Below are 14,138 nucleotides of genomic sequence, written 5' to 3'. Positions count from 1 at the left end.
TTACCTCAGCTAGCCATCGTGACAACCTTGACATATTGTCCTACTTTTATCGTTGGAAGATAAATTACTTTTTGAATTATAATAAATCTAACACAAGTGGTGTAATTAATTAATTAATTAATTAAGGACTTCATAATTAATACTATCAAGTTGCTATATTAATTAATCTACTTTTTTCAAAGTAGTGATTGCCATATGCTCCAATGGTTTAATGAATCTTATCTCAATTAATTAATAATTAATAGTTGATTTATTTAATTGGAACGTGTTACCCTTTTCGGAATTCAATGTTTTAATGGATTTTTTTTTTTTATATGAGTAGCAACAAGTTGCTTGATTACTTTATTACCCTTTCATAGCTAAGGAGGTGCAGTCCTTTTTCGAACCCTATGTCAACATATACTCCATTAACATTCTTGTTCGTTTTGGATCAAGTCTGCATGATTACTCAGAAAACCTCACGCCATTAAGGACTTGTTTGATACGAGGGATAAGGGATAACTAATCCTGAAATTAATTTTATAATGAGTTTATCCTATGTTTGATTGGAATAAAATCGCGTAATAACTTATCGAGTTATCCTAAAATTGTAGTGTTATTGTTATTCTCACATTAAGGGTGGATAATTAACCTCGAAATAACTTGTTCCCCAACAAAACGAGCTCTAAAAGTATTCATATACTTTATATGTAGCTACCAAATCTTTTGATCACTATTAATATGGGACTTTGTTTTTGCACCCAATATCTCCCCCTCGAACTAAGTTCAACGCGGTCCATCACCATGATCCACGAGTCAATTTCCAAGATTCAATATGTGTCACCTACTAGACCGAGCATTTATGACCAACAAAGCTTAGAGCTAGCTTCTTTATTTGCACGTGCATTTCCGAGCTACCTTTGTTATGGTAAAGGTAGTAAACCAAGCCCATGCTATTCACTCCACCATCTCAATACTCGTCTCATCGACCATTAACTCTGATACCAGTTGTTGGAATAAGACACTCCATATATATTCTTTAGGTTAAGCCAACATAGTTTTCTCAAAATAACCTCACCCCGTTAAGAGAACCTCCTACATACACTTGTTACAATACTGCTACACTAAGAAGGTGTCTGATGCCCATCACAACAACAGCAACATTACTATCTTTAATCTCAAACACATGATTAGTATCGACTATATAAATCTTCACCGACTCCAGATAAGTTCAACTCTAATATTGTATGAAGATAACATTGCTCATCTGCAAAGGATGAGACCTCAGCTAGTATGTCCAATGAAAAGATATTGAACGATACATTAGTAGATATCGAAAATTTAAGAAAAAATCGACAAATACTTAGCACAAAATGATGGAATGCCACTCCCAGATCCTTCATTGTTGTCAAGTCAATCAAATAGACGATTACATGCAACTCGAAATATTGAAGGTCACACAACAACTTACAAAACCACAACTAATCCTATCGAATACTATTCGATCAAAAGATTGGGGAGCATGTTATTCTTCAACTTGGCTGAACTAGGAAAACATTATTCGTGGAGAAAAGTACACGACATACCTCCTGTTTTCATCGTCTCCTCGATTTGGATCAACTTATGACACTGGTCGGGGTATTTTGGCGAGTGAGGCTTTGATTTTCTCTTCTGAGAATGACAAATCAACCAAGCTTCCCTGCAAATACTTATCATAAGATGACAAATCAAAATGTCCATGTCCACACATTGCCATGAGTATAACTTTCGATTCTCCAGTCTCTTTACATCTTAGAGCTTCCCTTATAGTAGCGGCTATAGCATGCGTTGGTTCTGGTGCCGGTATCAACCCCTCAGACCTTGCAAACTGAATAGCACCTGAAACGGAAAAATTACATAGTTGGCGTTTGGACAATATTTTATCAAGTTAACTTAATAGACGAATGAAAACACATGCAAAAGTTTTTCCCAAACTTGAACTGAAAGTGTCTAATTGGAACATGACTTAGCTCGAGTGTCTGAATGGAATATCTTGACAAGTTTAAGGGGTTGGCTCTGTATTATGCCTTTTCATTATATACTAAATGTCAAAATGGCGAAAGTGAGTACTTAATATGACGGAAGTAAAGATACCTTGGAAGCATTCAATCTGCGGAATTGATATTGCTTCCATGAATCCGAGTTCATAGACGTGTGATATCAATGGCGCCATGCCATGGTAACGGAGACCCCCTGAAAATGAACTCAAATCTTTATAAGAAGTAGTAAAGGGGGATAAATTTAACCATCCTACGCGACAAAGGCTTACCGGAATGGATGGGATCCGGTATGAAGTCATGACCAAGTGTATGCATTTTCATTAAAGGAGTCATGCCTGCTGTGTCTCCATAGTCGTAAGCATATACACCTTTCGTCAACGAGGGGCAAGCTGTAGGTTCAACCGCTCTAAAAAGAGGATTGATTTTCCCCTTAAGCTTCTCCCGGATAAACGGGAAAGCAAGTCCTGCAAAATTAGATCCACCCCCGGTGCAACCGATGATCACATCTGGAGTCTCTCCGAAATCTTCCATCTGTTTTATACACTCCTCACCGATAACGGTCTGATGTAACAAAACATGATTGAGAACACTTCCCAAACAATACTTTGTGTCTGTATTCTTAGCTGCAACCTCCACAGCCTCTGAAATAGCTATTCCTAAACTTCCTGGACTTGAAGGATCCATTTGTAGAATAGCCCGACCTGCCTCTGTAAGGTCGGAAGGAGAAGGATGCACCTTCGCACCCCAAGTTTGCATCATCATTTTACGATAAGGTTTCTGATCAAACGAAGCTCGAACTTGCCATACCTGCATTAAAAATTCTAGATCAGGGGCAGAGGAACCCCCTCATTGAAAATGAACACGTAAACACTATAGACACATTTACCTCACAATTGAGACCAAATAAGCTGCAAGCAAACGACAACGCGCTCCCCCATTGACCTGCCCCAGTCTCCGTGACCACATTCTTAACATTCCCCATTTTATTGTACCAGGCCTGAGGAACAGCAGAGTTGGGCTTGTGTGACCCTGCCGGGCTACCACCTTCATACTTGTAATATATTCGTGCGGGTGTATCAAGCAGTTTTTCCAACCTCTTTGCTCTAAATGTTACCACCACATGTTAAGAATTTTCGCGATATGAAAGTTGATACTTCAAAAAAAAAGAACAGAATACGAACCTAATCAAAGGGGTTGGGCGCCAAAGACTGTAGACGTCTAAAACTTCTTCTGGTATATCAATAAACTGCTCGACACTTGCCTCCTGCTTAATCAACTCATCACAGAAAAGCGGAGATAAGTCCTCCGGTTTGATAGGCTGAAACGTCTTGGGATGCAACGACGGAGGGGGTTTGATTGGAAGGTCTGCAACTAGATTGTACCACTGACGAGGGATTTCAACAGAACTCGAACGAGAATTAAGAGCTGCATTTGCTCTGGCTCTATAGCTAAAGGAAAGCTTCAATTGACTTGGCTTAGTTTTAATCTCAAAATACTTTGTCCCATAAGCATCACCTGAAAAGTAACATATAATTAGATTAAGACCATAACGGTTAATTTTTTCGTGTTGTAAAAGATTTGAACAATAAAAATAGATGGTTAATGCCTGATCGAATTGATCATGCCATGTAGGAACAAGGTTCAAGTCTACCGGTCTGTTAGAATGCCTCACTGCACTTCCACTTGACACCTATCTTAATGATAAATGGCTCATTCTCGCCATGACCTTCACACCTCACTGCACTTCCACATGTTGGAATACGAGCTCACAAAAAACCTTCTGTCACTCTAACCCCGCAGGGCCAGAGAACCCGTCGCTGTGTAGGCTGTGATTCCGGAAGCTCTAGGGAAGTCGGGATAGGAGGGTACTTATTCTCAACATTCAACGATTCCATCATCGCCCCACATCACTCCCAACCGAGGATTTAAACCTACCTAAAACTACTACTACAAAGTATTGAAAATTGTATTTACTCTTTCTATTTCATCCTAGATTATTGCAGCAAATAGCAGAATCGTGGCTAAGGAACTATATTGCCCCTTTTCTCTCCCTAAACATCTCACTCATATAAAACTCCATTATTTCGAATCAACAACGCTAAATTTCATGGAAAAAATGACTTATTGTTTGTCTAAGCAAATCAAATTACTAAAACAACTAGTATTCATCACCAAACACATCAAATTGATTTTTTTTCACTAATAAATACTTGTTGATTCATTTATCTCATGGACTATTATTTGCATACTTTTAGCCTCATTAGAACTAATCAAAATCAATCAAATCTGAAAATAATACCTAAAAGTCAATTAACCAAACAACATTAGCTAAATCAATAAGAACAATCATTTCCCAAAACAGATCGAACACTACAAAATCAAGAACAAATCAATACTCTAAAGTACCCAAAACACAATATATATATATATATATAAACACAATTTTTTTTTAAAAAAAAACACAATTAAATCAACTTCAAAGATGAAATTATTTTTTTTTTTTAAAAAAATACTGACCTTTTGGAAACAGATTTGGGAGGGATAGTGCCATTTCTACAGAACCTTCCAAATATTTGCTTGTAGAAAATTGGATACTGAAACACTAGTACACTAGTATACTACTACTAAAAATAGAAAAAATTGTCAGTCTCGACTAATTTTAAGGGACCCTTTAGACTATGACTGAAATTTCAGAGATACACTTTAACTTATTAACTAAGGTTTTATTACCTCTCCAAATTCATTTTTTTTGTAATTTTTGTACACCTTTTGGCTTACGTGGCATATTCCGTGACTCGCCGTAGTTGGCGCGAGTGAGAGATGTTTGGATACCACGTAAGCTAAAAAGGTATACAAAATTACCAAAAAAATTGAGGTTATGAGAATAATAGTAAGACCTTATTTTAGTTAAGATGTGTATTTAAAATTTCAATCATATCCCTAATTTTAATAAATATAATAAAAAATATCTTTTTATTTCTTAAACTTCGTATCCGATTTAACACAAGAGGGTACCATTTTGTCACTAGGAGATTGACAGCCATAGATTTTTTGGGGGTGTTAATGAAAACAAAATAGTTTGGTGGAAATGATTAATTACGTTGACGATTTGGCAATCTATTTGTCTATCATTGACGAAACAAAATTTTGTCTTTTTTTATAGTTTATTTATTATTTTTTCGTTCACTTTTATTTTTAAATATTTTTTAATTTTATTTGTCATTTTTGATAATTTAGAAAATATACTTTTCTTTTTATTATATTTTCAATTTATTTACATTGAGTAAATATTTTTTAAGAATATGGTGAATAAATATATTTAGAACTTATTTATTAATAAAAATAAAAATGATAAATTCATTATATTAATTAATTTTTACTTTTTAAATAAATTTATCAAGTTAAAATTTGACAAATAAATTTAAACAGAGGGAATAGTTTCTTGGGCAAAGATAAATTTAATGTCTAGTTCCTTTGTTTTTGTTTGTTTTTTCGTTTTGTTACCAAATCAATGTATCAAACCTTTTTTTTTTGGTCTTGGGTCAATAAAATCATCATTTAAAATTAGATCAATTTAAAGCTGCAGTTTTGTTTATAGTTTATACATGTGATTTGAATTTTTTATATACTATTTTGTTCTCGTAACTATAAAAAGATTATGAAAATTATTAAAATTCTCAATTTTTATAACCGTCATACTAAATAGCAAATCACGGTGGATAATCTCTTCAAGTCAAGCATGCATGAGTATTCTGTTTTTGCAAAATTTAAAGTGATGAATTTTTTATTTTTTTTTACAAAATATAAAATTATGAGTCGATTTTATATATTTTTTAAATTGAAATTATGATCTCAAGTTCAATAAAAGTTTATCTTCTTTACTTCAACTTTATTGATACGTCCTTGTACTTGAAGCGATCATTGTGAATTGGACCATCTTGACAATCACATAAAGTATGTTTTTTTTTTTTAATTACAAATTTAGAATTTCTAGAATATAGATGTATTATTAAAACAAATATATATCTATATTTTTTCAACGATGATATTATGTAACCTTCTAAATTAGTGTAAGCCTGGAAAAAGACCATATTACCCTTTGTATGTGTGTTTGTGTGTATGCAAATGTGCATGTTAAGATTTCTTTTAGAACCAACAAAAAGTGGCAAATTAAGTATATTGTCTGCAAGCTAGGTATATAATTTTTCACCTAAAATGAGAAAAGCATAATATACAAGTTTTCATAAAGAAAACTTTATCTTAAGGAAAAGAAGATACCAAAACCTTCTCCACCAATTATAACTAAGTATACTTCAACACATGCACCTATCCAAAGAGGGGAAAAAAATATTTCTTTGGACTTCTTCTAATGTTGTTACTCTATCATGATTTCCTAGAGCTCTTATTTCAAGAATTGATGATATCGCAGATTCAATAGCATTGATTATGAATCTCATGATCAAGAACATTAAAAAAGAGAGAATTGTCTACTCAGATTATCGTATCAACAATGAGAGCAGTAACAACAAATAGTTTGTAAAATACAGATCAACAAGCAACGTTATTTCACAAGATCAATCACACAAAGTTGATCTCTTGCTTGCTCCTCCAACTCGTCCGTCCTCCCAATGCCAAAATCATCAAGCAACGAGAGCAGTAACAACAGATAATTCGTAGAACATAACAAACAACTAGGTATTTTTTCACCTCCCTCCTATTCATCCGTCCTACCAACAATGCCAAAGCCCGTTTTAGGCCCGGAAAGACGCACCAACCCTTTAATTTGGTGTGTTGCCCTACTTTGCACCTTCATAACCCTAGCCGTGATCATCACTGGCATCATCGTCTTCATCGGATTCATCATTGTTAGGCCAAAAGTTCCACAAATGAGTGTGGCAAGTGCAAATATAGACACTTTTGCCTATGACATGTCTAATCTCCTATCAATCAAGGTGTCAATTGTGATCAATGCTGAAAATGACAATGTAAAAGCCCATGCAACTTTCTATGAGACAATTTATACACTATACTTTCATGATGTGAAAGTTGCATATTTAAGAGCTGACCCTTTTGATGTATCTAAAAATAGTACAATCCCATTATATTATCCTGTGGAGTCAACGTCGATCGCGTTGACTCCACAGGAAGGAGCAAATGCTGAGGTGGCATTAAATCAAAGACTAGTAGTTCTTGATCTTAAAGGAAGTTCAAGGACTAGATGGAGATTAGGGTTAGTTGGTTCTGTTAAATTCTGGTTGCATCTTAATTGTAAGCTTAAGCTACCATTAGATGGAAGAACTATTTACCCAAAATGTAACACCAAATCGAGATAATTCGTGTTTAATTCAGACTAAGTTTTATGTTATATACATCGTCAGTGTAATTAAGTTATATCGTATACATGGTTAATGGTTCTTGTTTTCCTTTTTGTACATCCTAGAACTTCTTTAGATTAATGTAATGAGATTCATTAAGAAGTTAATATAGTACGTGTTTGTTAATTTATTTCTATTGTTTTCTACAATTTTTTATTTTTCTAAGCTTGGAAATATTAATAAGCCTGTTTGACTTGGATTTTGAATCCAATTATTTCATTGTTTATTTAAAATAATAATTATTTATATTCAGAAGATGAAAAAAAGAGTTACTCTATTAGTAAAGCTATAAGACAATTTCTTTGTGTAGTTAGGTACGCAGACATTAATAAATAAAGTCAAGTGTAAAAATTAGGCAAATGACATAGTATAAGAAAGAAATTACTTCCTTTTCCTACTCTTTCATTAATTACCAAAAATCTCTTTTTTTAGTGTTTTTCGGATACATAATATAGCAGTGTGGATACTTAATATAGCAGCGCGGATACTTTAATTAATAACGGGCGGATACTTACATTATTAAGTTGTTAGCAACACATATACCTAATTAACGGGCGGATGCATAAGATAGCAGCGCAGATACTTTAATTAATAACGGGCGGATACTTAAATTATTAAGTTGTTAGCAGCACGGATACTTAATTAACGGGCGGATGCATAATATAGCTGTGCGGATACTTTAATTAATAACGGGCGGATACTTAAACTAATAAAGTATCCGGTTAAGTTGAATTGGGGGAAAATAAGGGATTTTTGTATTTTAGTAAAAGAATAGGGAAATATTGAGAATAGGTAAAGAAGTGTTGTGTATTTAAGTAATTTTTCCTAAAGTCAATGATGATTCGATCGGCCCACAATATTAGGAAGTCATGTTTTTTAACACTTAACCTAACTAAAAAGCCCATAGTTTCAATCTCAGCCCACAATAATCCTTACATTGGCTTAAATTGAAGGATAAACTACCTTATTAGACATACATCACTATTATATATACTAATATATCTTTACTTTTAAACAATTACATATATTACCACTTTTAGTATTTTATACCATATATTAATATATTATTTGAAAATACTATTAGATACCCATATTTCTTAAAACTATTATTGATTAATTATCTGCTTAAATAACTCTTTCACTCCAAATCAACCACTATCTCTTAATTCTCCCCTCCCATGTTTATCACTCAGTTATGTCTCCTCCTTTCTGATTCAAGAATTTCACCATACAATTTCATTTCAACAATAGTTAATCTACTCTCTTCTTCTCAAGATATCATCACCACAAATTCTCCTGAACCAAAATATCATTTTGTATTGTTCATTTATCACGAGTTTCAATCACAGTAACTGCTACAGAGAAAACTTTCAATTCATAGTGGGTCTTGATTGTTTGTCTCCGAAAGAAATGGATCTTAGTTTTGATTATGTTATGTCACAGTGCAAAAGGATCAAAGGGAATATTGTTGAGAGTTTTTGTTTGCTGGTGTTCTTCTAAGACTTTCTTTGGTTACTGTGATATGGATGTGGTAATACCAATATTACTTTGATATAGCCCTTGAAACATGTGTATCCAATAAGTAGTAATCTTAATTAAGATTCGAGTTGTATTTTTAGTAAAGGGGTATCTGAACATGTATATGTATCCACTATATATTAAATTTCGGATACATGATTTTTAACAACACAATGATATTAATGATACGACAGATACTCTACAGTCGTGATTTGTTCATAGATTCATGTGTTTCAACTACATTTCATATTTAGATACACATAATTAAATGTATATGCTTATTATGTATTTGAGATACATGTTTTTGGATATAACGTATGAAATTTAGATACACATAATTAGATGTATATGCTTCTTCTTTTTGTATATTCCATATTTAGATACACATAATTAGATGTATATGTTTACTGTGTATTCGAGATACATGTTTTTGGATATAACATATGCAATTGATACTTGATACATCAAATTCATACTAGATACATATAAAAGATACATGAAATTAATATATATATATATATATATATATATATATATATATATATATATATAAAATTAATACTAGATACGTATAACAAATACATGAAATTAATGCTAGATACTTCTATGATACATATGAATGTACTTGTATGACACTCATGTATCTAAATGTTTAGTTTGTTGGATTCATCATATATTGATAATAGATACATCAAATTAATGAATTTATTATTTTAAGAGTAATAATTTGAAAATAATCAAATTACATTACCAAGATATACATGTTTTTATCTTATATTAATAATATTAATGAATTTACTATTTCAAAGAATAATAAAATGAAATTAATTATCTATGTATTTTGAAAATCCTCAATTACTCCTCTAATTAAGGAAATAAGTTACAACCAATTAATTTAAATAAATAAATTTTGTATCTCAATTTTAAAATTCGACAGATACATGTATATCATGGATTCAGACTCATGTATCCTAATCATAAAATATGGTAGAGGAAGTAATATTTGAAACTATTGGGAATCTTAATAATTAAGACCTAAACTAGTGGGATTTATGTGATTTGCCCTAAATTGAATCCTAGCCCAAGTTGCTTGCATGGCGAATTAACGAGCACAAAACACGAGTAATGTTCGTATCTAGTCCAATAAAATATGAGAAAATTGAAGTACGCTAGCTAGTTAACGTTTGAAACATTGACATGAAATATACGACATAGTTGGAGTCGCGCTATTGAGGCAAAATGAAGATCAAGATGAGTCCCGAGCTTCACTTTAATTAGGGCACAGAGTCGTGTCATGAAACATGTTCAGTGGGTATTTCCATAGATATTTGATTAAATCAGTGAGAAAAAGTTAAAAAAGAAAAAATAATAATGTTATTTATCATATGAAAGAGAACTAGGAAGTATCCCACTATTTCAGTGAGAATTTATTTCCAACCGTGCATTTTTCCAATGAGCTGATTCTACGGAAAATGATAAGTGGAAAATCATATTATATAACACGAATATTACACTAATTCACGATGGAAAAAAACCTTGTTTGTGATAGTGTATGACACTAGAGAAGGTTAATTAGTTTGTGGTACTATGGGTGTTGCATGCACAAGCTATTTGTATGTTGTTGCGTTATAATTATTGCATATATTTCTACGTTTGCATAACATATCATATGATCGCGATCCAATTATATTCGAATTTAATACCTTCAAATTTATTTTAACTCGATCTAAATCTTGTATTGTATATATTTGATAGCAAATGGACATAGTATATTAGTTGTGTCATGATAAATCAAATAAGATTACTCTCTATATCCCAATAGAAAAATAAAAAGAAAGAAATAAAAACAGACTTAATTAATTAAAGGGTAAGAAAACAGTCACACAAAACAAAAATAAAAATACAACAATTTTAGAAGAAATAAAAGAAACACTCATTTTTGTGCTTTTACCCTTTGGACTAAAAAAACCAAAAAAACAAAAATGAATTTTGTAGTACTTCTACCTTCTACAACTTTGATTGTAGTTCTTGTCTCCCTTTATATCCCTTCGATAAAATAGTCATATTAATCATGAGGAACTCGGAGGAGTATCGTGCCCCATTCCCGGGCTATGTCCAGGAGTGACATATGGTATATCTTTCTTTTCGTACTTGCTTTTGGAACCGTTGAATGAAAAATTATTAGATGACAGACTTTTTACCTTTCGATGTGTAATTTCGACCGGAGGAGGAGGTGGAGGATATCTTGAAAATGACCTTGATGCATCTACCAACACAAATTGTTGAAGAGCAATAGAAATTATAAATATGTACAAAATAAACATACAAATGACTGTGTGATATGATAATATGGCCATTAAATTGAACAAAAATGCACTAAGCAAGATGGTTTGTTTAAATCTTTTTTTTGTTGATGTTAGCATACAATTAATATGGCTGCCTATTTAAGGTTATCAAAAAAGGTCACAACTGACCTGGTTGGTTTATAAAAACTTAGTACTATTTATTATATAATAAAGTTGATGCACACACATGATGTTGCTTTTTCAGAAAAATTAATGTAATAAAATTACCAAAAAGAAATTAAGGCCTATGAAGAATATTTTCTAATTTGGGAAAAGGACAACATTTGTCACTACCACTCGTTGAAATTCTAATAGACCTTTTAAGAAAGAGCATTAGAGCATGGGGACTTTGATTAGACATAAATTAAATAAAATAGAACCATTTGCTTTGTAATTTTGTGTGTAAGCTTTTTTTCATGTTTTTCTAGGGAAAATGCTCTGTCCACTATGAATTTTAACGATCAATTTGTTGTTTATAAATGTTTGGTCCAATCGGTAGGTCACAAGTTCGAGTCGTGTAGTCATGATGTTTGTTAAATTAGGTTACATTGTTTATATCGTAACCTTAAGGTGTGATCCTTCAACAAACTCTGCGTAAATACATAATGATTTCTAAAGATCAATTTGTTGTTTATATTTGTTTGTGTGTGATATGTAGGTCACAACTTCGAGTCGTGTAATCAGTCATATTAGTGTTTACTTTAAGGTAGATTATTCATAATTTTATATCACATACAAAAGAGGAGTCCGGAGCCTAAAGGGCAGAAAAAATTGACAAAAATTTCAAAATGGCACATCAAATTTTTTTCTAACCAAAAGGGTAAAATCGCTACTGATGCAACGATTTTGCTTTGACACCATTAACAGATCAAAATCGCTACTAGGGTAGCGATTTTGTCCATATTTTTTTTCCAGAAAATCGCTGCCCGTACAACGGTTTTGCGAAAAAAATTAAAAATTTATAGAAATCGCTGCCATGGCAGCATTTTTCGTTTTTTTTTTTATTTTCAAAATCGTTGTTGTTGCAGCGTTATTCCTTTTTATAAAAATCCCTTTCTTGGCAGCTTTTTGGTGGAATTTTTTTTTCCTGAAATTTCTGCCAATTAGTCAACATCAAAATGACTAAAAGAATTTTGTTTTAGAAAACGCTGCCTTGGCAGCGATTTTGGCGAAAATTCTTTTTAAAAAAAAAAAACAAAATCGCTGCCTTGGCAGCAATATTAATAAAAAAAATATTAAGAAAAGATTTCCACCAATTGGCAGAGATTTTTTTAATAAAAAAGTTTCCACCAAAAACGTTGTCAAGGCAGTGATTTTGTTTTTTTTTTTTAAAAAAAGATTTCACCAAAATCGCTGACAGAGTTTTCTAAATGAGAAATTTTTAGTCATTTTGATGTTGACTAGTAGGCAGAAATTTCAGAAAAGAAAAATCACAAAAAAAAAAAAAAATTCCACCAAAATGCTACCAAGGCATGAATTTTATTTTATTTTTTTAAAAAGGAATAACGCTGCAACAACAGCGATTTAGAAAATAAAAAAAATTACGAATGGCAGCAATTTCTATAAAAAAATAATTATTTTTTCACAAAAAACGCTGCACGGGCAGCGATTTTCTGAAAAAAAAAAAATTGGACAAAATCGCTGCCCTAGCAGCAATTTTGATCTGTTAACGGCGTCAAAGCAAAATCGTTGCGTCAATAGCGATTTTGCCCTTTTTGGTTAGAAAAAAATTTAATGTGCCCTTTTTCAAATTTTTTTCCCTTTAAGGCTCTGAACTCTACAAAAGGGTGTGATCCTTCCTCAAACCATTTGTGAATACAAAATGATTTTTAAGGATCAAATTTTTGTTTATATTTGTTTGTGTGTGATCTGGTCATAAATTTGAGTTGTGCAATTAGTCACTAATATTTACTTTAAAGTAGACTATTTACATCACATATCTTAAAAAACGACCCTTCCTTGAACCCTACGTGAATAGAGAATGATTTATCCAAGGGCTGCCTTTTTAATTTGTTGCTTGTATTTAGTAATGAAAGAGAGAGTTGAGACATAGAAAAATATTCTAAGTCTTCAACTTCTCAGAAATATACCTTTTTAAGTTTATCTCAGTTTTGTGGGGGCAGTAACATGTATATACTTTAGATTTAGTTATTTGATGTCATGATAAATAGCGAGCTGATAAGGACAAATCAAAGAGAAGAACTAACATATTTTTTAGGTTGATAAGATTTTAAAGACATGATGTATATGATATTTTAAATGAATTTCAGACCAAAATATATAATAGTACTCATGAAAAATGAAGAGTTTATAAAGCAGGATATAAATTTATATGGTATGAACACTTTTGAGCTCGGTAATGACATATTCAAGCCACTCATATTTCATAGGGTCAGTTGGGCTAAAACAAACAATACGTATCATAAGCTTGGACTATAACACTAACCTAAGAATCAGCCTATCAAGAGCCTTAGGTCCATTTCCACCTCCATTGATCAAGTGTACATTTTTTTAGCAATTTAAGTCAATAGTCTTGCAACTCATTGAAGGATAAACAATGAAAAGAAATTGAAATAGGTTCTTTGTTTATTCAAAATTTCTCATCTAATGTTAGGTATTTCCCTTCCGAATCGACTAATTTGGATTTGTGATAAAAAGTCCCATTATCAAAAGTGATCTCATTCTCATAACTCGAAGAACGTTTTCATAGTTCGATTATCCTTCTCAAAAAAATGCGATCCAATAAGAAAACACTATCTTAAAGTATTATTTTTACGATTTGAATTTGAAACATCTGATTAAAAATACATTTACGTCCCTCATGTGCATAAATGCCTTTATCCTTTGATTACTTTTTATGAACTTTTTACTCCTTTGCAACG

The 14,138-nt window shown here is 32.0% G+C and overlaps 2 protein-coding genes across 2 annotated transcripts; one reads left to right on the top strand and one right to left on the bottom strand.

The window, feature by feature from the left end:
• Nucleotides 1-1,325: 1,325 nt before the first annotated feature.
• LOC125820070 (uncharacterized) lies at nucleotides 1,326-4,668 on the bottom strand. The gene is made up of 6 exons (XM_049499486.1): nucleotides 4,536-4,668; nucleotides 3,200-3,533; nucleotides 2,905-3,121; nucleotides 2,288-2,825; nucleotides 2,113-2,211; nucleotides 1,326-1,857 (listed from the first exon to the last, which is right to left on the bottom strand). Exons 1-6 carry the CDS (start codon nucleotides 4,567-4,569, stop codon nucleotides 1,601-1,603), a joined length of 1,479 nt encoding a protein of 492 aa, XP_049355443.1. The 5' UTR covers nucleotides 4,570-4,668; the 3' UTR covers nucleotides 1,326-1,600.
• Nucleotides 4,669-6,657: 1,989 nt separating this feature from the next.
• Nucleotides 6,658-7,357, top strand: LOC125820080 (NDR1/HIN1-like protein 12). Its single transcript, XM_049499495.1, has one exon. It carries the CDS (start codon nucleotides 6,755-6,757, stop codon nucleotides 7,349-7,351), a length of 597 nt encoding a protein of 198 aa, XP_049355452.1. The 5' UTR covers nucleotides 6,658-6,754; the 3' UTR covers nucleotides 7,352-7,357.
• Nucleotides 7,358-14,138: the final 6,781 nt, after the last annotated feature.

The sequence above is a fragment of the Solanum verrucosum genome, unplaced genomic scaffold (assembly GCF_900185275.1).
Source record: "Solanum verrucosum unplaced genomic scaffold, falcon-dt-bn FXZP01000229.1, whole genome shotgun sequence".
In the NCBI taxonomy this organism is placed as follows: domain Eukaryota; kingdom Viridiplantae; phylum Streptophyta; class Magnoliopsida; order Solanales; family Solanaceae; genus Solanum; species Solanum verrucosum.
The sequence above is the reverse complement of the archived record's forward strand: the minus strand, read 5'-3'. Positions and strand labels throughout refer to the sequence as shown.

What these genes read in the sequence shown, in the direction of transcription:
- LOC125820070 (XM_049499486.1), bottom strand. Translation starts at nt 4,569, where the DNA reads ATGGCACTATCCCTCCCAAATCTGTTTCCAAAAG. An exon ending in TATTTGGTCTCAATTGTGAG is followed by an intron (nt 2,826 to 2,904) that starts GTAAATGTGTCT and finishes TTTTTAATGCAG; the next exon opens with GTATGGCAAGTTCGAGCTTC. An exon ending in ACCGGATCCCATCCATTCCG is followed by an intron (nt 2,212 to 2,287) that starts GTAAGCCTTTGT and finishes GTTCATTTTCAG; the next exon opens with GGGGTCTCCGTTACCATGGC.
- LOC125820080 (XM_049499495.1), top strand. Translation starts at nt 6,755, where the DNA reads ATGCCAAAGCCCGTTTTAGGCCCGGAAAGACGCACCAACCCTTTAATT.